The following is a 27897-nucleotide window of genomic DNA, read 5'->3' as shown; positions in this document are numbered from 1 at the left end:
CACTTATGTTTCTTGTATACCTCAGCCTGTAAACAGCCCGGTTTTAAGAATTAATTCAAATGTCAGAAACTCACAAGTATCTTTCATTTTATTTTTTTAATCACTTTGGCCATAAAAATTGAATGAACTGAGTAAAGGAGTGATTAATGCTGTAGTTAGCCTTTGACCTTACATGCATAATTTTGGCCGCCTTCCCAAAGTTTCTGTTTTTAATCTTTTTACCAACAGTCCTGGTCTTTATTCATTAAGTCATTTTTTTTTTCCTTAGCGATCCAGGGCATGTATACTCAAATATGTCTTTAAAGAATCGTGATGTTCCTGTCACATTCAAATGGCTCTGAGAGAGTTATTGGTTTCCTGCCAGGGCTGTCTGCTTGCCAGGCGCAGATTGGCTTGGTTAAGGAAGGAGCCGTAAACAGCCTATCAACAAGTATTTATACAGATGTTAATGAAACTCAAATTCTCTTAGTGTATTTATGCCAAATTCCACTTTTGGTTGTCCTTTATTTGTGAGGTATGAGGTAATAATTTCTTTACTAAACACATCCAAGCCATTTATACTTTATAAATTTTTTTTTTGTATTTTTAGCATGAGCTATATAGAATCAACCATTTATCAAAATGACTTAAAATATTTCACAGCACGAGAAGAAGCATTTTGTGTAGCCACAACAATGTCCTCAAAAAGCTTTTGGTAAACAAATGAACTCATCTCTGCTCATGAAACCAAGACTATTTCAAAATTATATTATGGAGAAAAGCCATTAGTGAAAAAGGAAACAGGCATGGGAAAGTTACCACGTGAACTAAAATATAACTACTCAGTTTATTTCTCTGTGCCTTAAATGATAATTGAATCTTAATTTCCCTCAGTATAGGATATTATGCAGAAAATTTAGAAATTTGATTTATTTGAAGCATATGGATTTAATGAGCACCTTTTATTACCTCTTATGAAGAAAAGAATAATATTTCCATGAATTTTTAAATTACTTCATTTCTTTTGGTGAACCTCTTCAATAAAACTGCTCCCCTCTATGCTTATGCACACTCTGGACATATGAAGAGGTCTTCCTTTTTTGGTTCTGTGTTTTCATTTGCTAGCTTTAGTTGTCTTTTTATTATTATTCTGATGTAATTCTTACTTTCAGAGTTAATGTTTCTTCCTAGTCTAGTAATTAAGTTAATCATGTTTAGACATGAGCTATCTCTCTCAATACTCGGGCTCAGATGCGCACTAAAACCCTTGCATTTTAGCTCTGCACTTTTTAAAACAGAAAGAATAACTGGCACATATTCTTATTTTTTTTTCACCGATATTTACTGAGTGGCATCAATTTATGCATTAGTGTCTTTAAGAGCTTATATTGTAAGAGGCAAAACAGAAATTAAATAGGAAATTATGATATGACATAGGGAAAAAAGTGTCAAGGAATACCTCTCGGGTCCTCTGAAATGAGCATCTCTGTAACAGTCCCTTTTACTGTTGCTGTGACACAAAGCCTGACAGAAGAAACATAAGGGAGGAAAGATTTTATTTTGGTTCATGGCTTCACCTCATCATGGCAGGAAAAAATGTAGCACATTTGATGTCCACAACAGCTTATTGGGGCGTGCTTCTCAGATTTTTGTAAATTTGATACAAGCTACAATCATCTGGGAAAAGGAAACCTCAATTGAGAAAATGCTGCTATCAGATAGTCCTGTATGCATTTTCTTGATGAACAGTTAACATGGGCAGGCCCTGCCCACTCTGAGTGGTGCCACTTCTGAGTTAGTGGTCCAGGGTTACATAGGAAAGCAATGTAAGCAGGCCGTAAGAAGAAAGCCAGTAAGCAGCACTTTCCCGTGGTCTCTGATTCAGTTTCTACCTCCAGTTTCTTGCCTCACTTAAGTTCCTGCCTTATTTTCTCCATGATGGACAGTGATTAAGATTCGTATGCCAAATAGGTACTTTGCTCCCCAGATTGGTTTTGGTCAATGTACCACAGAGTGAGTGAAATGTTACTGAGATTGGCCTGATCATGCTTTTTGGAGGGAAGCTTATAGAAGGATTTTAAAATTTGCAGCTGGAAAGGCCTTTGCGTGCCCAGAACTTGGAAGGTAATACTGACAGAGTTCTAGATGATAGGGACTTGGCTTATGAAGTCTCAGACAGAGGCAAAGACTATCAGCACTGTTCATGTGATATATTTAAATTAATAGTTTGTGGTTTCTGGTCAATTGGGGCTGATGAAACATCAGTAATTAACAGACAAGAACCATAGAAGTGAAACTTTGATTAACTAGGACAATTGACGCTGGTTAAGTAGGACTAAGATATCAGCCCTGATTAAGGAAGAACAGAGTCATTTAGGTGAAACCTTTTGGGGAATATTTCTACAGGGTCAACAGACAGAAGCTGTGATCCATAAGTGGGGAAGTAATGGAGGCTGCATCACATGCTGACAAGCCATGCTTGGCAATGTCTACCACATGTTGCTGATTTTGACAGGATGGAGACACTTGAAGCTCGGCCCTGCAGAGATGTTACCCTCATTTGCAGTGGAGAACCTCACGTGTTAGAGATGCCAGGACAGTTGGAGGATCCCCTATGAATAAAGCAGGTGTAGAGCAGGCATGAACCTAAAAGACAAGTTGTATGTGCTGATAGTAAAGAGAAGTACAGCTTCCCAAGCCCTTTAGAGCACAGAAGATCTTGAGTGAGTTCAAGACATTGAACATTAAGCTATTAGCACTGTTAGAATTTTGTTTTGCTTTGATCTAGTTGCAATTGCGCCCTGGTTATTTCCTCTTGGGAAATGAATTATGTAACTTATATTTTTTTTTCATAGGACCACATAGGTAAGAGATACTGGGTTTTAAAAAAATGTTGGTGACTTCTTTTTAAAAGTGCTTTTAATGCATTTTAATTTTAAAGGACTATGGGACTCAAAGTTATATTATGTTTTATATTATGACATTAAAATAAAATAATGAAGATAAGAAGAAAGGCATGTTATGTTTTAATAGTGAAAGGTTAATGAACAAAGCTGACAATTTGTAAATTGTGCTACAGTTAATTTTTTGTTTAACCTCACACAAGTTAGAGCCACCTGGAAAAGGTAAGGAACCTCAACTGAGGAAATGCCTTAATCAAATGGGCCTGCAAGCAAGTCTATAGGGCATTTTCATGATGAATGATTTATGGATGGAAGTCCTGGTCACTGTAGGCCATGTCAAACTTGAGCAGATGATCCTGAGTTGTATAAGAAAACATTCTGAATGAGACATGAGACGCAAGCCAGTATGACACAGTCCTCAAATTGTCTTTGATTCAGTTTATGTCTCCAGAATTCTGTTTTGGTTGTGTTCCTGCCTTGGCTTCCCCCAGTAATGGACAGTGATCAGATGTATAAGCCAAATAAGTCCATTCCTGCCCAGGTTATTTTTGTTCATGTTACATCACAGTGGTATAATCCAAGGTAGGACAAGGAGTCTCCTTTTGTCTTGGTGAATCAGGACATGGAAAGCTAGACTTGAACCAAAGTCTGAGCTGTACCTTCAAAGGCCCATCACTAATGTCCTAAATCCACATAACCAAATCGTGATACCTTCCCAAACAATACCACCCACTGGACGAAATATTCAAACCATACCAATAACTAATCAAAATATAAAGTACATTGTTGAAAGTCAGATAGTTTAATCTGAAGAACAGTTTTTATGAAATTACTTGAAGACTTGAAGGAGAAATACCATTAATGAGGAGAAGCATGTAGATACAAAAAGCTGGGTAACTAAATTGTGTCTGGTAGCAAGATCTAAAGAAACACTTGTCTACTATGTAAAAGAAAAAACACTTTGAATATTATCCAAAGGCAGGTAAGAAACAAGAATTTCCCCCAACTAAGGACCCATGCATGGAGAGGACCTAAAACCCCAACTCAGATGTAGCCTAAGACTCAGTCCCCACGTAGGGTCCCTGGTAAGAGGAACAGGGTTTTTCTCTGGCATGAACTCAGTGGCTGGCTCTTTGATCACCTCCCCCTGGGGGGTGCAGCCTTGCCAGGCCACAGAGGAAGACAATGTAACCAGTTCTTATGAGACCTGATAAGTTAGGGTCAAATAGAAGGGGCAGAGGACCTCCCCTATCAGTGGGATAGGGGAGGAGCATAGGATGAGAAGGGGGGAGGGTGGAATTAGGAGGAGAAGAGGTAGGAGTCGCAGCTGGGATACAAACTGATAAATTGTTATAAACGATACTAATTTTTAAAAAAGCAAAAAAAGAAACCTTTTCAATTGTGGCTTTCAAGATGTATGATGGGCTATCTATATGAGGTATGCTATCTTTTTATCACTGTTACAAACAATTCAGTTAAAAGAAGGAAAGATTTATTTTGCTGACAATAAAAGAGCCTGCAGTTTATGGAGTTTGTTGTTTTGTGCCAAAGAGAAGAAAAAGCTTTATGGTAGGGAAAATGTTTAAGTTAAAACAAAGGTGCTTTCTTCATGGTAGCTGAGAAGCAGAGAGAGAGCAAGGGACAAGGGACAAAGGACAAGATATACTCTTAAAAGTCTCAGGGTTTTTTTTTTTTTTTTTTTTTTTTTTGTGACCTTCTCAGGTAGGTCCACCTCTCTCGCAGTTTGTGCTACCTCCGATGTCCATTTTACTATTGTGCTACCTGTGGATTTCTGCATTGGTGAACTTTGAGCCCCGGGGCTCACCCCAATCTCAACACTGCTGCACTGGAGAACAGTTGGGTCTTTGGGGGGCATTGCAGATTCAAACCATAACAAAAATCTTTTATTTCACAATGAGATAAAATAGTGATTAAAGAATTTCAACAGATGTTACCATATAAGGACATATAACTAAGAGTAAAATAGCATGGCAAAAGTCTTCCAGGTATGAATATCTGAACTCTAAAGGGCTGGCAAGAATTGGACCCTCAAATGTTGTGGTATGTGGTTACAAGAGGGGAGAAAGACAGCAAGTATAATTAAACAAAATCTAATGTAATCAGCACTTTTGAGAATTAAAAACAGTGAAGTCTTGAATCTTCATTACTCTTCTATGCAATAAAGAGACTCCATGACCAACACAACTTATAAAAGAAAGTATTTGATGGGGCTCACGGTTGCACAGTGTTACAGAACATGATCATCATGGTGAGAAGCATGGCACCAGCAAGCATGGAACTTGAGCAGTAGCTGAGAGTTACATCCTGATCCACAAGCACCAGAGAGAGAGAGAAAGAGAGGGAGAGAAAAATAGAGAGACAGAGATACAAAGAGACATAAAGACAGAGACAGTCAGAGATACAGAGAGACAGAGACAAAGAGAGACAGAAAAAGGGGGTAGTGGGGGCTGGGGTACTTGAAATGACATGGGCTTTTGAAACCTTAAAACCCGTCCCCAGTGATCTATCACCTCCAACCAGGTCATAACTCCTTATTCTTCCCAAACAGTTCTACCAAACAGGGACCAGATATTAAAGGTATTCTTATTCAAAACATAAGTAAGTTTATAACACTTCAAAATCTAGCAATGTGTTGATTTTTGCATAGTTTTAGTGAGCTGATATCAAGAATAAACCATTTTGCAGAAGCGTTATAGCAGGTACGTCAGATCCCTTTCCTAGTTTAAGACACCATGGTTAGAAAAGGAGAGGAAGTAGAGGAAATTGTACAAAGGTGTTTTAATGATTACCTACACCAGGCCTACACTAGGCCAGGTCTGCAACATTTCATTATGGAGGGGCTACAGAGTTTCCACCCCTAACTGATGGATTAATGACAATTAATGGTTGTTGCAAAAGGATGTCATTATGTTCAGTGATGCTGCCACAGAGAAACAGCCTGTGCTCCAGTAAATAGCCTATCTGTGATCTTGCTAGAAGCCTTAATCAGACTCATTGAGGCACATACAATAAAATACCTGAAAGTGGAGATGGGGGGAGTCTTTTTGAAAGGAAAGGTTTTGCATGGAAGGTAATGGGGATGAAATAAAGCATACTGACTCCTTTTCAAAATGATTGAAGTGTAGAAAATAGGAACAATCTTAATGTCATATCATGGAGGTAAGCTCACCATTGTTCGGTTATGTGTTAGTGCTAAGGAAAGAGTAGCAGGGGCTCAATGCAGTTTATGTGGGCTAGGTAACTTAGAACTTCATGAACAAAATCACCTGATGATGATGATTATGATGATGAAATGATGATTTTGAATACAAATAATGAAGTTCAGCTGACAATATAAGATATTTCTAGGAGCATGTTGGAAGTTATTTATTCCTAGGGATCCAATTTACTAGCCCTATGAGATATAAAACTATTTAGTCATTATCAGAAGCCAGCATATTGAGAGGCATTATAATAAGGGGTTTATCGGTCCATGTATACCCAACAAACCAACATCTTCAAAAATTCTTTGAAATAGTCTGAAGGGAATCAATCACATCATGGTTTCTATGGTATCATAGAGAAGAGAATGTACCTGTTTAAAAAAAAAGTCAACTATAATACTGAGTGAATATTCTTATAGACAGAAAACAATTAAAGCCTTAAATTTGCTTGGAGTTGGTTTAGTCATTTTTGAGTCACCATAGTGCAGGCTAGCTTTAAATTCACACCAGTCATTTCATCTCAATCTCTAGAATGATGAGAACATAAGGGTGATCCTTGTTAGGTTAAGGATATAATAGTTAATTTTTTTTCTTGTTATACTAGCAGCTGAAGCCTAGGCCCTATGTATGCTTGGTAAGCTTTCTACTATGTAACTAAATACCCATCCCTCAAATTTCAATTTAGCTAAATAAGATTGCAGAAAATTACAAAAGAATAGAAAAAGACAAAATAAAAAAGAAAGGGTTTTGTTGTAGAAGATAAATCACTGAAAATGTGCAGAAGTTCTTCATGGAGTCCTACACTTCATGCAGTTGAAATCAAAGATACAAGCCTCAAGTCACCAGAGCAAAATGACATGTAGTTCAAAGGATATTTAGGACATAGACAAATTTGCATGCCTAGAGAATTGGCCTATTTTTTTTTTTTTTAGAAAATAATTGGAAATTTAATGAGCTGCCTTTCTTCAGATAACAACACATCTCAAAATAGAACAAAGCTTTGATTTGACTCCTTTTCTAATTTACAAAATTACAGCAGATATAAATTCATTCCATGCTTGCTTGTCCTTGAATGAAGTAATCATTTTATATTTATAACAAAGAGAGTATTGGGTAAAGAGTAGATAAAAATTGTAAATGTAACAAAATCTAATTTTTGCTAATTAAGATATTTAGGAAATTATTTTTGATAAATAGATTTTATAGGAACGATTTCTGTGTCTGTGTGTGTCTGCACGTGCTTCTATGTGTGGTTTGTGTATACCACAACCAAGGTAACGTTCCTGTCTGTGCTCTTGCTGACCAAAATAATGTCTTCATGATTTCAAAAAAAGTACTTTTTGTCTGTTAACCATTGCACAATCCCCTATAGAGATGGTTTTTAAGTAGTTGTTGGTAGTAAGTTCCTTTTGGTCCATCTGACACCACCAGATTTTTACTTAACTAGGACAAAGTTGATCGATCCTGGCAGATTATTTACTGGAAGACTAGACTGGAAGTATTAAAAGAGGAATATCAAATTAAGAATCAAGCCAAATTTCAATACACATTAATTTATTTATGACAAAGTATTATTTTTTTTCCTTTTCAGTGCTAAAATGATTCACATATCTTTGTTCAGTTCTTGGGTTATCTTGCTTCTTTTACTTCATTCAGTTTCAAATCAGAAAGAATGTGATTTAGCGCTGGAGTTCAGTATCAGTGCCAGAGTACTTGCTTAGCTTGTTTACCATAAGAAAGGCTCTGGATTCAAATTCTGCCTTAGAAAGAAAGGAGGGGAAGAAGGATGGAAGGAACAAAAGAAGGAAAGAGAAGAAGGTAGAAGAAAGAAAAGAAAGAAAGAAGAAGGAAGGAAAATATTTTAAGTTAGTATGTTAATTATTTTGTTTCCTTTTCCGAAATCACTTCAATTCAGAAAATGCTTCAATGAAAAGATGGTTTTTTGTGTGAAGTGTAATACAAACAGGTTGTCCCCATTTTGTGAGAGTTGGACTTTTTGAAAATAGAATAGAAATTAAAATCACCAAAAAACAAGAAAAATATTTTCACCATTAATAAAAAAGGATTTGAGCTTAGTTAGCAACATAAATGAAGATTTAGGTAGTTTCTAATTTAAAAGAATGAGAAACAATTTTCACAGTATATAATATAAAATAATAAGTAACTATGTGGGCTAATGTTGTTTACCTATTAGTAAAGAAATCATGGCTATAAATAGACAATATTGTCCAATTATCAATAACTTTTTATTTATTTTAAAAATATTTTTAACTAAATTTTTATTTTTTGTATTAATTACAGTTATTTACTTTTTATCTCCCACAAGGAGAGCTCCTGTCCACTCCAGGTCTTTCTGTCTCCCCCTTCTTTCATAAGATTCCCTGCTCTCTGCCCAAGGTTTGGTTTTGAGTCTCAGCATCTGCTTTGATACCCTGCTAGTAGAGTCTTTCAGAGGCCCTCTGTGGTAGGCTTCTGTCCTGTTTCCTGTTTTCTTCTGCTTCCAATGTCCATCCCATTTATCTTTCTGAATGAAGATTGATCATCTTACCCAGGGTTGTCGTCCTTGCTTAGCTTCTTTAGGTGTACATATTTTAATATGTTTATCCTATATTATATGTTTAATATACACTTATAAGTGAGTATATACCATGTGTGTCTTTCTGAGCCTGGGACACCTCAATCAGGATGATCTTTTTAAGTATTTAAGACACCAACATGAAGCAAGGATTCAGTGAACTATATTTGTGGAAAATGAATGGAACATTAAACAGTGTGCAAATATACGCTGGGTATACCAAGTTTTCCAAAATATTTAAAATTTTAGACATACTATCTTTAAATTCACCTTAAAATAAATTAAATGGCTAATAAAAATCTAATCATCAGGGGAATAGAGAGATAACTTTGAGGTTATGAACATTTATTGCTCTTCTTCAGAACTGAGGTTCAATTTCCAACATTTACATAACTTCTTGCCAATAAAAATCTACTGTCTTCCCCAAAACAACCCTGAGTTTTCTAATTAATATTTAAACAGTGCCAGTTGCATTACAATTTTCTTTTAATTTTCAAAATACTTGTGATTGAAACTCAAACTAGAAAAATGCTTAATTTTTAATGGCAGCCATTATTTAGTAATGATGCATTAGTCAATATTTATTATAAATAAATTCTTAGCATTATGTTAGCTACCTGTCCCAGTTTAAATTCTTTGAGTAACTAAGTTACACATTTCTTTCCAAGATGAGGAGGAAGATGCAGTTTCCAAGGCAACCACTGAAAATGAGAAGTTAGAGAGGAGTAAGGAGTACACATACCAGTGGCTTCATACACAAGCTGGCTTTTCTGAAACAACTAGTTCCAGAAACCAAAAATGGTGAGATCATTTTTTAAATTAGAGTTTTGTATTGTAAACATATCTTGAAAAGTGAAACGTGTGTTAATTGTGCTAAAACAAACACAACTTCATTGCCAAAAGTGAATACATCACATCACCAGGGGTTTTCATACAGAGCAGATTTAATTGTTCTTTATAGTTTTCACCTAAACACCAAAAATGTTTAGGAAGAACATTGTTCTGTAATATTTATAACTAATGCATAAACCATGCAGTCTTTTCTCCTTCATGAAGAAAAAGGGTATACCTAGTAACTATTACTCTGTGAGTATGGATTTTTAAAAATTGGTTATTTGTAATTGACAGTTAAAATTAAAGTCTAACGTTTTATGTTGATATATGTGTCTTAATCTTTCATACGAAAGCAAATTGAAAATAGAAAGACCTGGAGGGGATAGGAGCTCCACAAAGAGAGCAACAGAACCAAAAAGACAGCGGTCTTTTCTGAGACTCCAACCAAGGACCTTGCATGGAGATAGAACCCCTGCAGAGATGTAGCCCATGGCAGCTCAGTGTCCATAGTAAAGTGTGCCTAGTAAGGAGAACAGGGGCTGTCTCTGACAGGAACTCAGTCCCTGGATCTTTGATCACCTCAGGAGATGATATGATAACCTTACCAGGACACAGAGGAAAACAATGTAGCCAGTCCTGATGAGACCTGATAGTCTAGGATCATAGGGATGTGGAAGAGGACCTCCCCATCAGTGGATTTAGGGAGGGTCATGGGAGGAGATGAGAGAGGAAAGGTGGGATTGAGAGAGGATGGGGGAAGGTGCTATAGCTGGGATACAAAGTGAATAAACTGTAATTTATAAAAAAGATATAAATTAAAAAATAGAAAATGGGAACATTTTGTTACTTGATATATTTATTATGAACAAAGAAAGAAATAAAGTCATCAATAGTTCACATTTAATTTGAAGTATTCTGACTAATGCAAACATAAATTAAGGTCATGTTCAATTAATCAGGTTGACTGTATTCATAGTAATAGCTTCCTTAGAATTACAATAAATACAACAGAATCTATTATTTGTTTATATTAACTTGACATGAGAAATCTCATTCAAAAGTATTAATGCAGAAGTGATAAAGTAGAAATATAACCAATGTTTTTGAGGATAAACTTTAAATGTTAAACATTTAATATCACTTGCTAGTAAGTAAAATCTGTATCTAGTAAAAGAAACAAAAATTCTTCAGAATTTCTATTTTCTATTATTAAATATAAAAGATTTCTTTGTAGTATAGTAAAAAAATCACTTTTACAAATAGAAAATTACTGTGTGTGTGTGTGTGTGTGTGTGTGTGCATGTCTGTGTATCATGGGATGGGTGCATGTGTCTGTGTTCAGGTGCATATGTGTGTATGTTATGTTGAAATCAGAAATAAACTTTTAATGTCATTTCTTGGGAACCCTCCATCTTGTTTTTTTTTCTGTTAGTTCTTTGACAATTTTGTACAGTGTGTTTTGATCATAATGACTTCCTTACCAAACTCTTCCCAGATCCAACGCCTCTTCTCTACCCACACAATTCATGTCTTCAAAAAATTATTTATATATTTATTTATTATAATTTATTTACTTTGCATCCCTGCTGCATCCCCTCCCTCATCTCCTCCCAGTTCCACCCACTCTTCCTCTTCTCCCCCTATGCCTTTTCCCAAGTCCTCTGACAGGGGATGTCCTCCTCCCTTTCTCTCTAACCCTAGCCTATCAGGTCTCCTCAGGACTGGTTGCATCATCTTCCTCTGTGGCTTGGCAAGGCTGCACCCCCCCAGGGGGAGATGATCAAAGACCCTGCCACTGGGTTCATGTTAGAGACAGCCCCTGTACCTTACTAGTTCCTTACTAGGGAACCCACTTGGAAACTGAGTAGCCAATGAGCTTCCTTTGAACAGGAAGACTAGGTCCTCTCCATGCATGGTCTTTGGTTGGAGTATTGATCTCTGCAGCCCTCCCTGGGACCAGGTATTTTTGACATGTCTTTTTTTAACGCCACAACATTTTTTTTTCAGACATGAAGTGTAATTAGACTAGCGGCCCCTCAAAGCCTAAGGATCTGTTTATCCCCCGCCCCCTCCGCCCAACCCCCTCGGCATAGTTCTTTGATTCTAAGCACTCTAACCATGACTGAAGTTCTCATGTTTGCACAGCAAGCTGTTTATGTACTGACCCATCTCTACAGCTCCCAAACACAAAAACTATTTAAAGTAAAAATCTCAGTATTCTGATAAAATTAAATCACTGTAAATCTTAGTTGTATGCATTAAACACAGTATAGCATTACAGGCAGAAATCTTTGCCTGTTTCAAGTGAAAGTTACAATTGTAAAAACCAAGAGTTATGATGCATACCTGTACTTGAACGTGGAGACAAATGGACAAAGAGCTCAGCCTTGTCGTTGAATACATGGTGAGTTTGAATCCATCCTGGGATGTAAGAGATGCTGTCTCAAAAAGCCAAAGCAAAAGGAGGATAAATAAGTAAATATAATTAAAATATATTTAGGTTTACTAACTATCACTGTCAGTTTTGTTCATTTACATTTATATTTTAAAAGAATTGTGGTATTGAAATATCATTTAGAAATTAATTTTTGTGAAACTTAATTTAGAAATAACTTGCATATATGTAACATGTGCATTTTTATATGTAACATAGTTTAAAGCTGTGCTTTTTATCTCATTTGGGCATTTTAAGATGTTTTCATTCAATATTTATGCTGTAACTTGTTGTCCTTTTTGTGTCACCATGTAGCAATCACTTCTTGCCTGAGTTAGATCCCGATGTGCTTAATGGTGGAAGAGTTCAACTTGTGGTAAGAAATATGTTTAAAGTTACAGAAAAGTGAGAAATATCATAGACACAAGCACTCAATAAAAATACTTTTCAATATGTTCATAATATCTTTAAATTTTGAAAATATCACAACTGTATCTACTTTGTGGTAACCTCAAATACCATGTGTTAAAATAATAATGTATTTTCTTGACTTCCAGTATAATGTTACAAGATGACAGTGCTTAAAATAATTTTATTTGACATATGTAAAAATATTAACATGTTACCATTTTTAAACAAAGTTACTCTGGATGGGAAATTGCTTAGTGAGATTATTTTCTTAAAAATTCTAAGAGTTGAATTTGTAGATTACACTGGAAATAAACAGCAATGAGTTCCCAATTGGAAAATCAAACCATATTAAAAGCAACAAGTGATTATCAATATAACCCTTCTAAGTTTTATTGGGTGTAATACTTTGAAAAGTATTAACTGAGCTTTAAGGCAAGATTCTAAGCATGGCAACCAGAATATAGTCTTGAAAATGAAATGCATATGCTGTTAAATCCACTGTCTGTAAGTTAATTGAAGAAAGGCATCTATTGTAAATAGATGACAGTGCCACCATGGAATCTAGAAAAGTGTATCTTGTAACATGGAAAAATTTTAGTGTCATCTCAGAAAATTTCAAAGAGGAAGTCATTATGACTTCTGAGTGTATGGTACTTCTGTGGTTGATGAAAGTGGATGACACTACCCATTTATAAAAACTAAGAAATATTCCTTGCTAAGATTCTATATAGACCCAGCAAATAGATTACCATTTTGTTTTCCATGGAGAATTTTATGTCTAAAGATACTTTTCTTTATGATAAAAGATAATATTATGACTTTCAGAGCATTTACACACCATTTTCTTGAATAATTTTTACAATCACTTTCCTAAATTTGATCAATAATTGCTGAATATATACATATGTGTGTGATATACATATAAAGAGAGAGGTTAAAAACCTATGTTCATATTCAAAATTATCATTCATTAAGTATTTTCCTGTATTTTAGTAAAATTCTTCAGTGAGAGTGTCATACATATGACCCTAGGAATATTAGTCGGTCAGACTGCTAGTATTATACATATTATTGAGTGGCCACTTTTGAGAAATGAGGGAAAAGCATTAAAAGCCAGTAAATTATTAATAATGTTTATAAATATTATTAATTTTATTAAACTTCAATAATATAGCATAAGACTTAATCAAAGTCAATTTCTGCACGTCAAGGAGCTAGAAAATAATGTATCTAAGCACAGCTAAAACATGTTACATAACCAAAAGGAATAAGAAAATGTTATTTTATAATATTTCAAAATTTATTAGGAAATATGTCAACAATATAGAAAAGTTTGCTGATATTTGAATTAAATTGATAAGTGGATCAAATTCTGGGATTTTCTAGAGAATAGATATGTTTCACATTATTCCAGAAATAGATCCAGATTTTGAAATTTGGGACTATGGGATTTATTGAGTTCCCCATTCCTTTTTAACATATCTATTAGGGTTGCAATTGTTCAGGTAACCATATTGTTGAGGTATCATGTGTGGAAGTTCTCTTTTGCTTCTAGGATACATAAAGGTGCAGAGGACTCTTGATCTTTTGCCTTCTAATCTATGCAAAACCACTTCCCCAACATCGCTGAGGTTTAGGTGTCGGGTTTTGCTGTAGACGCATCCACCTTGGGGTGCAGAACACCAGAATCACTTAGTCCATGTGTTGTAATCAGTTGTGTTTTTCTGTAATGGTCTGTTTGCTGCAAAGGGAAGTTGTTTGTTTTGTTTTGTTTCATCTTGATTTAAGGTTAGAGCTATTCTGATCTGTGGATATAAGGCTAAGTTTGAGAACACAGTAAGGAATTATGTGGTCTAGTAAAGTACTGGTAGTGAGTTTGCCTTTATGATCCATGATCTTACTAATATCCGGTAGCTGACTAGGAATCTGGTACCAGACATGATTTCCATCCAGTTGAGTGTACTTTGAATCTAATTAGAGAGCTCTTGGTTACCGCCGAGGTATGAATACCACTCTTGCACCCTTATGGATATCCATGCTTGCTGGTTATTGTAGTTTATTCTTTTTATTTATTTATTTTTATCTATTTATTATTTTTTATTTTTAACTTTTTTGTTAATTACAGTTTATTCACTTTGTATCCAGCTATAGCCCCTCCTGCATTCTCTCCCAATCCCACTGTCCCTCCCTCACCTCTCATCTCCTCACATGCCTCTCCCCAAGTCTCCTAATAGGGAGATCCTCCCCCCCTTCCATTTGACCCTAGCCTATCAAATCTCATCAGGACTTGCTGCATTGTCCTCCTCTGTGGCCTGGTAAGGCTGCTGCCCCTTCAGTGGGAGGTGATCAAAGACCCAGCCACTGAGTTCATAACAGACAGTCCCTATTCCCCTTACTATGGAACCCACTTGGACACTGAGCTGCCATGGGCTACATCTGTTCATGGGTTCTAGGTTATCTCCATGCAAGGTCCTTGGTAGGAGTATCAGTCTCAGAAAAGACCCCTGTGCCCAGATTTCTTGATGAATTGCCCTCCCTGTGGAGCTCCTGTCACCTCCTGTCAGGTCTTTCTATCTCCCCCTTCTTTCATAATATTCCTTGCAATTTGGAGAGGAAGTTGATGGAAAGATTACACAGCCAGCCTTGGAAAAAAGTGACACTTTCTTTTAAAATTAAACATAATGTAACAGATGAGCTAAACAGTACTGCTACTGAACTTTTTTTTTCTCAAAGAAATTAACATTCATTAAAACTAATGATAAATGTTAAAACTACAAGGGTTGTATATGATCAAAATAGTTTGTATGAAATTCTCAAAGAATTTTGAAAATTATCTATTTTGAATACAGTACAATATTTTTATAGTAGTTTTGTTAATAAGAGCTCCAAAACTTAACCAAAGTATACTCAGTGGGTGAAAATACAATGGTGGAATTCTGGTAAAATGACTGTACAACAAAATGATTGCATGTCAATAAGCAAGAAAATTATTAATGCAGAAAACATGATGATAAATAAGAAGAGTTTGCCTCAGATCGTTATATACTATTCTGAAAACCACAGTGCTAACAGAAGATAACAAATGAGTAGTTGCTAGTTAATCTGAGGATGGGCTCTCTTTTAGAATAATGAAACAGGGTTCTGAGTTAGCTGTAATGGAAGTTATCATAATAATATATAAATATAATGAAAAACAATAGAACTACAATAAAAACAAGCTGTACAAATGAAATCTGCCCAGGATATAATAGGGTCTGTAGTTTAGAATTTTTTTATCATGGAAATGTTTATAGTTTATTCATAAAAGCCTCAAAGATAATATATACCAAAGTCTACAAACAATAGAAATAGGTTAACTTCCTAGAGATTTTTTTAGTGAACTCCTCAATTTGTCCAGTAGCTGATGAAATGGAATAGCAAATTTACAAATACAGTGGTCACCAAGAATTATTTCTTTTAACTACATATGGGAGGGAAAGTAAATAATAAAAATACTAGTAATAATAATGGAGCTAACAATTGCTTTATGTCAGGTTATTTTTTTAAACTTCTTTTTATTTTTATTAATTACAGTTTATTCACTTTGTTTTTTTTTTTAAGTTTTTTTTTTTATCAGTTACATTTTATTATCTCTGTATCCCAGCCGTGTCCCGATCCCTCATTCCCTCCCAGTCCCTCCCTCCCTCCCTCATCTCCACCGTGCCCCTTTCCAAGTCCACTGATGGGGGGGACCTCCTCCCCATTCATCTGATCCTGTTTTATCAGGTATCTTCAGGACTGGCTGCAAAGCTGTCCTCTGTGGCCTAACAGGACTGCTCCTCCCTTCAGGGGTGGGGAGACCAAAGAGCCAGTCATTGAGTTCCTGTTAGAAATAGTCCCTGTTCCCCTCACTTTGGGAAACCAATTGGTTACTGAGCTACCACAGGCTACATCTGAGTGGAGGTTCTAGGTTATATCCATACATGGTCCTTGGTTGAATGTCATTCTCAGAAAAGACCCTAAAGATATATTTGGTCCTTGTGGAGCTCCTATCCTTTCCCCATCAGACTAACTCCCCTTCTTTCTTATGATTCCCTGTACTCTGCCAAAGGTTTGGTCATGAGTCTTTGCTTTGAAAACACTGCTAGTTAGAGTCTTTCAGATGCGCTCAGTAGACTCCTGTCATACGTTCAATGCACATCCCATCTGTCTTTCTAAATGAGGATTGATCATCTTACCCCATGTCCGCTCAATTGATTATCTTTTTTAGGTGTATAGATTTCATTATGTTTATCATATCTTATAGGTCTATATAAGTGAGTATATCCCATGTTTGTCTTTCTCCTTCTGGGATATTTCACTCAGAATGATCTTTTCTAGATCCCACCATTTGCCTGCAAATTTCATGATTTCCTCCTTTTTGATTGCTGAGTAGTATTCCATTGTATAAAAATACCACAATTTCTGTACCCATTCCACCGTTGATGGACATCTGGGTTGTTTCCAGGTTCTGGATATTACAAATAGAGCTGCTATAAACATGGTTGAGCAAGTGTCCTTTTTGTGTACTTGAACAAACTTTGGGTATATACCTAGCAGTGGTATAGCTGGGTCTGGAGGAAGCACTATTCCTATTTGTCTTAGAAAGCGCCAGATATCTTTCCAGAGTGGTTGTACCAGTTTACATTCCCACCAGCAGTGGAGGAGGGTTCCCCTTTCTCCACAACCTCTCCAGCATGTGTTATCGCTTGAGTTTTTCATCTTGGCCATTCTGATGGATGTAAGGTGATATCTCAGGGTCGTTTTGATTTGCATTTCCCTGATGGCTAATGAGGATGAGCATTTCTTTAAGTGTTTTTCTGCCATTCGATATTCCTCTGTCGAGAATTCTCTGTTTAGCTCTGTTCCCCATTTTTTAATTGGATTACTTGGTTTGCTGCTTTTCAGCTTCTTTGTATATACTGGATATTAGTCCTGTGTCAGATAAAGGGTTAGTGAAGATTCTTTCCCAATCTGTAGGCAGTCATTTTGTTTTGATTACGGTATCCTTTGCTTTACAGAAACTTTTCAGTTTCATGAGGTACCATTTATTGATTGTTGCTCTTAGAGCCTGTGCTGTTGGTGTTCTGTTCAGGAAGTTGTCTCCTGTGCCAATGAGTTCTAGGCTGTTCCCCACTTTTTTTTCCAATTGATTTAGGGTATCTGGTTTTATGTTGAGGTCCTTGATCCACTTTGACTTTAGTTTTGTGCAGGGTGATAAATATGGATCTATTTTCATTTTTCTACATGTAAACATCCAGTTGGTCCAACACCATAGTTTATTCACTTTGTATTCCCCCCCCCTTACCTTCCTTCCTCTTCCTCTCTCAGTCCCACCCTCCCTCTTCCCCACCCCCATCCCTCTCCCAATCCACTGATAAGGGAGGTCCTCCTCCCCTTACCTCTGATCCTAGTCTATCAGGTCTCATCAGGAGTGGCTGCATTGTCTTCTTCTGTGGCCTGGTAAGGCTGTTCCCCCCTCAGGGGGAGGTAATCAAAGAGCAAGCCAATCAGTTCCTGTCAGAGACAGTCTCTGTCCCCATTACTATGGAGCCCACTTGGATACTGAACTTAGTTAGACTACCTCTGTGCAGGGGTTTCAGGCCATCTCCATGAGTGGTCCTTGGCTGGAGTATCAGTTAAGATTGGGTCTACTAGCTCAGACCATCAGAACATAAGCTTTTTGTAGAGATACATCAGATTCCAATGACAGAAAGCATACAGTAGAATAGATAGATTAGATGGATGGATAGATAGATAGATAGATAGATAGATAGATAGATAGATAGATAGATAGATAGATGATAGATGATAGATGGATGGATGTTACTATCTCTGTTAGTTTATAGAACAAAAGTAAGTCCAATATTTCAGAAATAGAATTTAAACATTAATAATATATAAGCTATAGCAGATTCATTGACAGACATGGATTGAACCTAGGTGTGAGATTTCTAGGCTTTGAAGGAGAAGACTGTCAGGATCCCACTTGTCTTCCCATGATGTAAATCAATAAGAGTTTGGAAGTTTAAATTTAAGATGTCAGATGGCACTTTTGTGAAATTATTGTTCCTGTTAAATTTAACTTTAATTTTTGATTTTTTATATTATATGGTTTGAATTTGAGATGTGGCCCAAAGGTTTGTATGTGGAAGGCTTACTTGATATGTTATCTCATTAATTCATATGTCAGTAGCTGTTTTGGCCTATTCCATAATGTATACATTTTTAAATGTATTACACAAAATAAGCAAGCAAAAATATAACCTTAAAACTAAATTTATTTGAGAAAACAACATTTTTAGTAATTTTTGAGTGACAGTGAAAAGGTAGTGGAAAAAAAGGGAAAGAAAATGGCAAGCCAGATATGATGTGTGCTTGTAATCTTACCACTAGAGAGTCCCAGGAAGCCAGGAAGAGGATTCAGAGTTCCAAGGAAGAAAGGGAGAGGAATGGGGGAAGGAAAAGAGGAACAAGGAAGAGGGAGAAAAAGGAGGGGAAGATGCAGAGGAAGATGATGAGGGGTAGGAAGGTAGGAGAAGGGAGGACGGTAGAGGAGGGGAGGAAGGTAGAGGAGGGGGCAGAGGAGAAGAGGTAATATCTAAAAGCGAAAGAGAATACTTAGATTCTGGTTTCTTGGGACTCTGTAACTCATTACACAGAGATAACTTTTTAACCACAGTGGTGGTTACTTGCCTTTATTTCACTACGCTTAAATTTTCCTCTCATCAAACATTTAGGACAATACTCTCTCACAGGGATCCAATTATGCAGTGGTTTGGGTAAATCTTATCCACTTTTTTCTTTCTTTTTTTTTAATAATAGCATTTTTCCCACTTCAAAGCTCATTCTTTATAAATTCCTAATTATGCCAGACATTCTGTAGGATAAGATCCCACAGGTAATAGAAGCAGTTCTATTTTTGCTAGGTATAAACATAGCATATTTTAAAAAAAAAAAAAAAGGTAAAGGAGTAATTTTAGATGAACTGAAAAATCCATTGGGTGCATGAAATATATCTTAAAATTACTATAGACTTAACATTACCCCAAAATTAGGCCATTTAAAATGTAATACTTTACACTGATAACAGTTAAAATGAAAGGATATATAGTCTGTGATGCAATAGTAAACAAATATGGAAAATTCATTTCAATGAATTTTGATAGAAAATAGAGCTACACTCAGTATAAATACAGATACTGGAAAAATAATCTAATATGACATCTCACATTTAATTAGTATTAAGTAATATACTTGGTCAGTAAGTGATGTTAAGCTGTTTAAAGTTTCACCGGCTGCTTTTAAGATTGATTTTCATCAAAATTACTGTACTAAAATGTTTTCTTTTGTTGTACAGACTCAAATAGCAAGCCTCAATTTTAAAATCGGCTCTTATTTGCAAAAAATGCTTTGACATAGTACATTTGTTCTGCCTGGGCAGCAATAAAGGATTGTGGTATCATTCTGAAGAAGGTTGTTTGACAGAGCCTGTTTGTTTATTTGGCGTAATGTGAGCTGCATTCAGAAAATGCCATATTTTGTTTCATGATTGTATACATTCTCTCCCATTGCTCCCAGGCAAGACTTGTAAGCAGAGAAGACACGGATTTAGACCTTTTTTCCATGACCAGTGGAAACACTTTGTCTGTGAACAAAGAAAAAAAAATCCAGGCACACAGATATGCAGCAGGATCCTCAAGTAAGCTTTGGTTTCCTTCAGAATTAATTTAGCAATCACAAACGAATTGATGGAAGCTAATGCCAGCAAGCATTCTTTTACAGATGGGGGGGTGCCAGCCACCAGTGCTACCCACAAACATACTCTTTCCTTCCTTTACATGTCTTCTTTGATATAGACTGAATTAAAATATTTCTAAAATGAATGTCATCGCTATTTCTTAATTATATTATGTAAATGAAGATTCGTCACTCCTCCACGCTCTTAAGCATGTTGAATTCCTTGATCTTTTTTCGAAAGGTTTTTAGGATAACTTTTAAAAGTTAAATTTGCATATCAAACAAGAGAATTTGGGCCTTTGTCATTAATAAATATTATAGGTACAATTACTTTTTAAAGACAATTTTCAAATAATATATCAGAATTTTAAGTGTCAAATGGACATGATTTATACAAGTACTTTAATTTGTAAGATGCCATTCTGATCACGTCTGTTACAGGTGAACTTATATTCATACCTGCCTCTTCTATTTTCTCTCACATTTAACTTAGGAACAAAACAGCTTGCTGTACAAAAACATAATCTGTATTAAGAAAAATGTGTAGTAGCTATAAACCTGAAAAAAATAAACATGAAAAATATCTTCATATTGAGGTGTTTTATGGAAATAACCCATGTTTTTCTAAGTCTTCACTTAATTTATATTTCAGACCATTTGAAATACTGTTTAGTATGTTATAATATTATGTAATATGTTTTATTTCATATTGTATGTGTTAATTTTCACTATGTTCAGAAACAGTGAAGTTCATGTCTACATACAAAGTCATACTGCATTGTAATTATTCATTTGAAAGCTTGAATACTTATTGATCTTATATCTATCTATCTATCTATCTATATAGCTAGATAGATAGATAGATATAAATTACTATTCTATTGCATGTTTTCTAGATAAAACTTGAAAATTATTCTGGAGCTTTCACTTTTAAAATCCAGGTACTTGGACTTTGACAGATTGTAAGAATTTCTATCCCTTTATGCATACACTTAATTGTGATAAATGTTGGCTTACTATTACAAGAATTATTTCAATATATCTAATTTTCACATATTCCTAGATTTTGAAGTTCTTACAATTCTTGAATATTTATTACTTGATTACAGACCCTGGTTAATTTCTTTGTTTGATTTAAAAATATTTTAGGTTTATTGACATAAAGAAAATTACTTATCAAATATAAATTTCTGGGTTCTTGTTATACTATGTAGATTACATAGATATCGACTGTGGCACACACATGCATGAATAATGTTATATATCTTATACAGTGAACATCAATTTCAACTACTATAGGTAAAAAATGAACAATCTAGAATGAAAACCACCAAATACTATTTTCTCACTATACAGAGTATCAAAGCTTTTCTTCAAGACCTATGTTTATCTTTAAATAACAATGTTTAAATATTCTTAGCAAGTGAAATTTTAAGATAAGCCCTTTAGAAAAAGATTATATTAAATAACAAAACAATTGGATAAAGTACTTAATCATTGTTATTGTTAATCTTCGACATCAGCATAATATACTATATATGTAAAGACTGTGAGCTCAGACATGAAACATAACCTAGTCCCTCCTAAAGGGATGATACTTTTGTGTAGATTTACTGTAAGAATCAAATAGAAAACATTTAAAATAATATCAGGTCAAAATAATTTATTAGTAAGTGTTTTTATAACCATCATCTTGGAATAGCGGCTGACTTTACCAAGATTTCAAGTGTAAAGATAAATAGGCTAATTGGTTATTTACCAATCTATCTTTCTATCTATCTATCTACCTACCTATCTATCTATTTATTTAATCATTTTCCAGCCTGATTCCAGCCCCCTTCCTCCTCTCTTCCCAGCCTCACACTCACTCTCCCATTCATCATTCCCCCTATCCTTCTCCTTCTCAGAGAAGGAGAGGTCCTCAAGGCTAACCATCTCTCCTTGAAACATCAAGTCTCAGCAGCACTAAGTCTATACTCTCCCACTGAGGTATGACAAGGTAGCCCAGCTAGAATAAGGGGATCCAAGGGTATAAAAGAACCTTACTCTTAGTGACTCGACCAAAATAGTCGGTTTAGACTTTTACTCTGTGGAGATCCTCTGAACTTTATCATTTTTAAAAACTGCACTTTCATGGCCCTGAAAGCTCTTTTTCCTTGAGCTTTCTCTCTCTCCCTCTCTCAAAACTTGCCACCTTGTTAAAACTAAAGCATTTCTTTTCTTCTTTGTAAGTCAAATCTAGAGAGTAGTTTATGGGCCACAACTGTGAAAACCTCCTTGAGCCTTTGGACTTTTCTAGATGTTCCCTTCCCTGTTGCAGTAACAGTGTGGTATCTTTGTGGTCAGAAAGACCCAGGTCTACTGTCACAGACAAGCCATACGACCATGAGTGAGCTAGCTTCGAAGTACAAGTTCATTCTCTGTAAAATGAAGAAATGTGTAAAGCAGGCCACATAGCACTTAGCATATCGTGAGGGCTGGAACAGCAGGATCTACTGTTTTCTTTGTTGAAGCTTTTCTTTTGTTGCATAATTTTAAAACAAGCCCACAACAGAATTGTCTTTCTTTTGAGTGTTTTTCTACTATGCAAGTGATTGTGTGTTGGAATATAGAAATTTCTAATTTTTATCCCCTTTCTTTTCATCTTTATTTCTCACTAAAAGAAGCCCAAATTACCATCACTATCCAGATTTCTGAACCATCAAAAAGTTTTCAAAGAAAGAATGGATGCGTTTTTGTTATCCAGAACTTTGTATGTCAGAGAGTTTCTTAAATAATGCTTACAGAAATATTTTTTAATTATTTTGGCTTATTTTGTTTTTCTCATCTCATACCTATTTCTTACAATGCATCACAATAATAATAATTTTACTGTAAATGCATTTTTATGTTTGTTGTATTCTTCATTGTTTTTCTTTGACAGCTAGTATGAATAAGATTAAAGAATTTAACAAATTAGATTTCACTTCTCCCTCAAAAAAGAGATAGTGGCTACTTGAATCCTCCAAGTCACAACTTTTTTGATAATGGGTAGAGCATAATTATTTTCAAACCATTTATTGAGGTCTCACTGTCTATACACTCACCATGGTGACTTCTGACCATCGCTGAGCTTTCTGAATAGCCTTCATTTTTTACAATTACCAAAGAACTGAGATACAAAATGGCTCAGTAATAGTGAATTATAAACCCAAGTCATGTCCTCATTTGCGTATATAGAAATTTCTATGACTTGGTAATCTTTTTACTGAGGTATTCATTCTTCTGGATATGGAAATAAGTGTTGTTCAGAAGTGACTCAATTAATGTAGTTGCACTGAGAGTGGAAGGCCTCTCATAAGCAGTGTGCTTCACACGTACTGACAATGAAAATTGGGAAATATGATTCCCTGTACTCTGCCAAAGGTTTGGTCATGAGTCTTTGCTTTGAAAACACTGCTTTCAGATGCGCTCAGTAGACTCCTGTCATACGTTCAATGCACATCCCATCTGTCTTTCTAAATGAGGATTGATCATCTTACCCCATGTCCGCTCAATTGATTATCGTTTTTAGGTGTATAGATTTCATTATGTTTATCATATCTTATAGGTCTATATAAGTGAGTATATCCCATGTTTGTCTTTCTCCTTCTGGGATATTTCACTCAGAATGATCTTTTCTAGATCCCACCATTTGCCTGCAAATTTCATGATTTCCTCCTTTTTGATTGCTGAGTAGTATTCCATTGTATAAAAATACCACAATTTCTGTACCCATTCCAACGTTGATGGACATCTGGGTTGTTTCAAGGTTCTGGCTATTACAAATAGAGCTGGGGAGTTAGTCTGATGGGGAAAGGATAGGAGCTCCACAAGGACCAAATATATCTGGGCACAGGGTCTTTTCTGAGACTGACATTCAACCAAGGACCATGTATGGATATAACCTAGAACCTCCACTCAGATGTAGCCTGTGGTAGCTCAGTAACCAATTGGTTTCCCAAAGTGAGGGGAACAGGGACTATTTCTAACAGGAACTCAATGACTGGCTCTTTGGTCTCCCCACCCCCGAAGGGAGGAGCAGTCCTGTTAGGCCACAGAGGAGGGCTTTGCAGCCAGTCCTGAAGATACCTGATAAAACAGGATCAGATGAATGGGGAGGAGGTCCCCCCCATCAGTGGACTTGGAAAGGGGCATGGTGGAGATGAGGGAAGGAGGGAGGGAGGGACTGGGAGGGAATGAGGGATCGGGACACGGCTGGGATACAGAGTTAATAAAATGTAACTGATAAAAAAAAAAAGTCACAAAAAAGTAAAAAAAAAAAAAAAAAAAGAAAATTGGGAAATAAAGAAATGGCAAGAAGTCCTCTTAAATAGAGGCAAACAGTAAAAACTAATAGATGCTTGTGGGCCATGGAACAATTTTTCTGGGTCAGAATTTCTACATACTAAAGAAATAAAATAATAGAACACAAAATAATAGAGTGTTTATCACAAATGTTTTCAAAAAACCAAAGCAATATAAAATAAGGTGAGATTTGAAAGGAAGCTTAGTTTTTGAGAAGTCTTAGGTGGAACACTTAACTTTCTTCCTAATAACAAGTGGCTAATGAAGACTTCAGAAATTAACTTGGAACTTTGAAAGCATAGATTAGTAGGAAAAGTACGATTATGTTGTGACTCAAATATATTGGCAGCAATTTTATACCTTTTATTCCAAAGTGATAAACTTTGTGATCAAAATCATGAAATGCAGCTACTACATCCATGCACGATGTCTTTATTTTTATTAATTTTTATTATTAATTACAATTTATTCACATTGTATCATAGCTGTGACCTGCTCCCTCATCTCCTCCCAATCCCTCTCTTCCTCCCTCATTTCCTCCAAAGTCCCTCCCCCCAGTCCACTGATAGGAGCAGTCCTCCTTCCCTTCCATCTGACCCTAGCCTATCAGGTCTCATCAGGACTGACTGCATTGTCTTCCACTGTGGCCTGATAAGGCTGCTCCCCACTCAGGGCGAGGTGATCAAAGACCCAGCCACTGAGATCATGTCAGAGACAAGCCCTGTTCCTGTTCCGCTTACTAAGGTACCCACTTGGATACTGAGCTGCCATAGGCTACAACTGAGCAAGGGTTCTAGGTTATATCCATGAATGGTCCTTGGTTGTAGTATCAGTCTCAGAAAAGACCCCTGTGCCCAGATATTTTCGATGTGTTGCTCTCCTTGTAGAGCTCCTGTCCCCTCCAGGTCTTTCATCAACCCCTTCTTTCCAAAGATTGCCCGTATTCTGCCCAAAGTTTGCCAGTGAGTCTCAACATTTGCTTCCATACGCTGCTGGGTAGAGTCTTTCAGAGACCCTCTATGGAAGGCTCCTATCCTGTTCCCTGTTTTCTCCCTATTCCGATGTCTGTCCTTTTTGCCCTTCTGAATAAGGATTGATCATCTTGCCTAGGGTGGTCCTCCTTGCTTAGCTTCTCTAGGTGTTCAGATTTTAGTATGTTTATCCAATATTATATGTCTAATATCCACTTATAAGTGAGTATATACCATGTGTGTAATTCCATTTCTGAGATAGCTCACTCAGGATGATCATTTCTGGTTCACACTTTTTGCCTGCAAATTTCATGATTTCCTTGTTTTTACTTGCTGAGTAGTATTCCATTGTTTTAAATATACCTAAATTTCTAAATCCATTCCTCAGCTAAGGGACAATTGGGTTGTTTCCAGATTCTGGCTATTACAAATAAAGCTGCTACGAACATGGTTGAGCAAAATGTCCTTGTATACTTGAGCATCTTTTGGATATATGCCTAGGAGTGGTATAGCTAGATATTGAGGTAGTGCTATTCCTAATTGTCTGATAAAATGCCAGATTGATTTCCAAAGTGGTTGTACGAGTTTACATTCCCACTAGCAATGGAATAGGGTTCCTCTTTCTCCACATCCTCTCCAGCATGTTTTATCACTTGAATTTTTTATCTTAGCCATTCTGATGAATGTAAGGGAAAATCTCAGGGTCATTTTGATTTGCATTTTCCAGATGATTAAGGATGTTGAGCATTTTTTTAAGTGTTTCTCTGCATTCAATGTTACTCTATTAAGAATTCTCTGTTTAGTTCTGTACCCCATTTTTTAATTGAGTTACTTGATTTGTTGCTGTTTAACTTCTTGGGTTCTTTACATATAGTGGATATTAGCCCTCTCTCAGATATAGGGCTGGTGAAGATCCTTTCTCAATCTGTAGGCTGTTGTTTTGTTCTGATGACAGTGTCCTTTGCTTTACAGAAGCTTTTCAGTTTCATGAGGTCCCATTTATTGATTGTTGCTCTTAGAGCCTGTGCTGTTGGTGTTCTGTTCAGGAAGTTATCTCCTGTGCCAATGAGTTCTAGGTTATTCTCCACTTTTTCTTCTAATAGGTTTAGTGTATCCATTTTTATATTGAGGTCTTTGATCCACTTGGACTTTAGTTTTGTGCAGGGTGATAAATAAGGATCTATTTTCATTTTTCCTGCATGTAGACATACAATTAGACCAGCACCATTTGTTGAAGATGCTGTCCTTTTTCCATTGAATGGTTTTGGCTTCTTTGTGAAAATTCAAGTTTGCATAGGTATGTGGGTTTATTTCTTGGTCTTCTATTCGGTTCCATTGATCCACCATCTGTTTCTTTGCCAGTGCCATCCAGTTTTTATTACTGTTGCTCTCTAGTACAGCTTGAGGTCAGGGATGGAGATTCATCCAGATTATCTGTTGTTGTACAAGATTGTTTTAGCAATTCTCTCTTTTTTGTTTGTTTGTTTTTCCATATGAAATTGAGAATTGTTCTTTCAAGGTCTGTAAAGAACTGTGTTTTTATTTTGATGGGAATTGCATTGACTCTGTAGATTGCTTTGGGGAGGATGGCCATTTTCACTATTGTAATCCTACTAATCAGTGAGCATGGGAGATCTTTCCATCTTCTGATATCTTCTTCAATTTCTTTCTTCAGATACTTGAAGTTGTTGTTTTTTTTTTTTTTTTTTTTTTCAAACAGGTGTTTTACTTGCTTGGTTAGAGTTACACCGAGGTTCTCTATGTTCTTAGTGGCTTATTGTGAAGAGTGTAGTTTCCCTAATTTCTTTCTCAGCCCTTTTGTCTTTAGTATGCAGGAGGCCCGCCTGATACCTTATACACACTGAGAGGCTTCAGTAGTAGCTAAAGCAAAAGTAGCTTCTAAAAACAACCATTATTCTTCCATTACTCATTTCAAATGGAATGAGCACATTTTACTAATATAATTTAAAAATTTTCAAATCAAGAATCATTGGCATGTTGCCTATTGATGCATGTCTGTTTGTACAAGTACATATATATAAATATCTACTTTGGGCTAAACTATATTTATGATACTATGCTGAGTAAATTTAATGTGTAAGTATTAGGATATATATATTTGGGTTGTTATACAAACCACACATCCAGATAACAACTCAGATATCTGCAATGTGTAGAACATTTCTATAAGCCATAAATACAAAGTTGACTTTTATATTCCCTATAAATACGAGACACATTAAGAATATGGATTTACTGCTGTATTTATAATATTTTCCTTTTACTTTATCTTTTAGTGAATTTATTTTGTTGCTAAATAATGAATATATATATATATAACTGTCTAAATATGAGATTTAGAGTGATAATAAAATATTTTCTTGTAGCAGAAAAGCATACTCTGAATTCAATCATCATGAATACAAACTTTTTAAGAGGCCTCTATTGTTGGTAAATTTTTCTCCCAGAATCACTAAACAAC

The 27897-nt window shown here is 35.8% G+C and overlaps 1 protein-coding gene across 2 annotated transcripts in view; it reads left to right on the top strand.

Annotated features, from left to right (window-relative positions):
- The window catches only part of Lrriq1 (leucine rich repeats and IQ motif containing 1), a 211703-nt gene that overhangs the window by 168001 nt on the left and 15805 nt on the right, over positions 1 to 27897 (top strand). The window contains exons 23-25 of one of the 2 annotated variants that reach the window (XM_060377970.1): positions 9350 to 9482; positions 12265 to 12325; positions 19960 to 20080. In XM_060377970.1, the coding sequence (XP_060233953.1) occupies positions 9350 to 9482; positions 12265 to 12325; positions 19960 to 20080 (315 nt within the window). The remainder of the gene's footprint in view (positions 1 to 9349; positions 9483 to 12264; positions 12326 to 19959; positions 20081 to 27897) is intronic. The other variant, XM_060377971.1, reaches the window with a different exon arrangement.

The sequence above is a fragment of the Meriones unguiculatus genome, chromosome 2 (genome assembly GCF_030254825.1).
Source record: "Meriones unguiculatus strain TT.TT164.6M chromosome 2, Bangor_MerUng_6.1, whole genome shotgun sequence".
Lineage (NCBI taxonomy): Eukaryota > Metazoa > Chordata > Mammalia > Rodentia > Muridae > Meriones > Meriones unguiculatus.
Note: the sequence above shows the minus strand (reverse complement) of the source record. Positions and strands in the feature narration are given on the sequence as shown.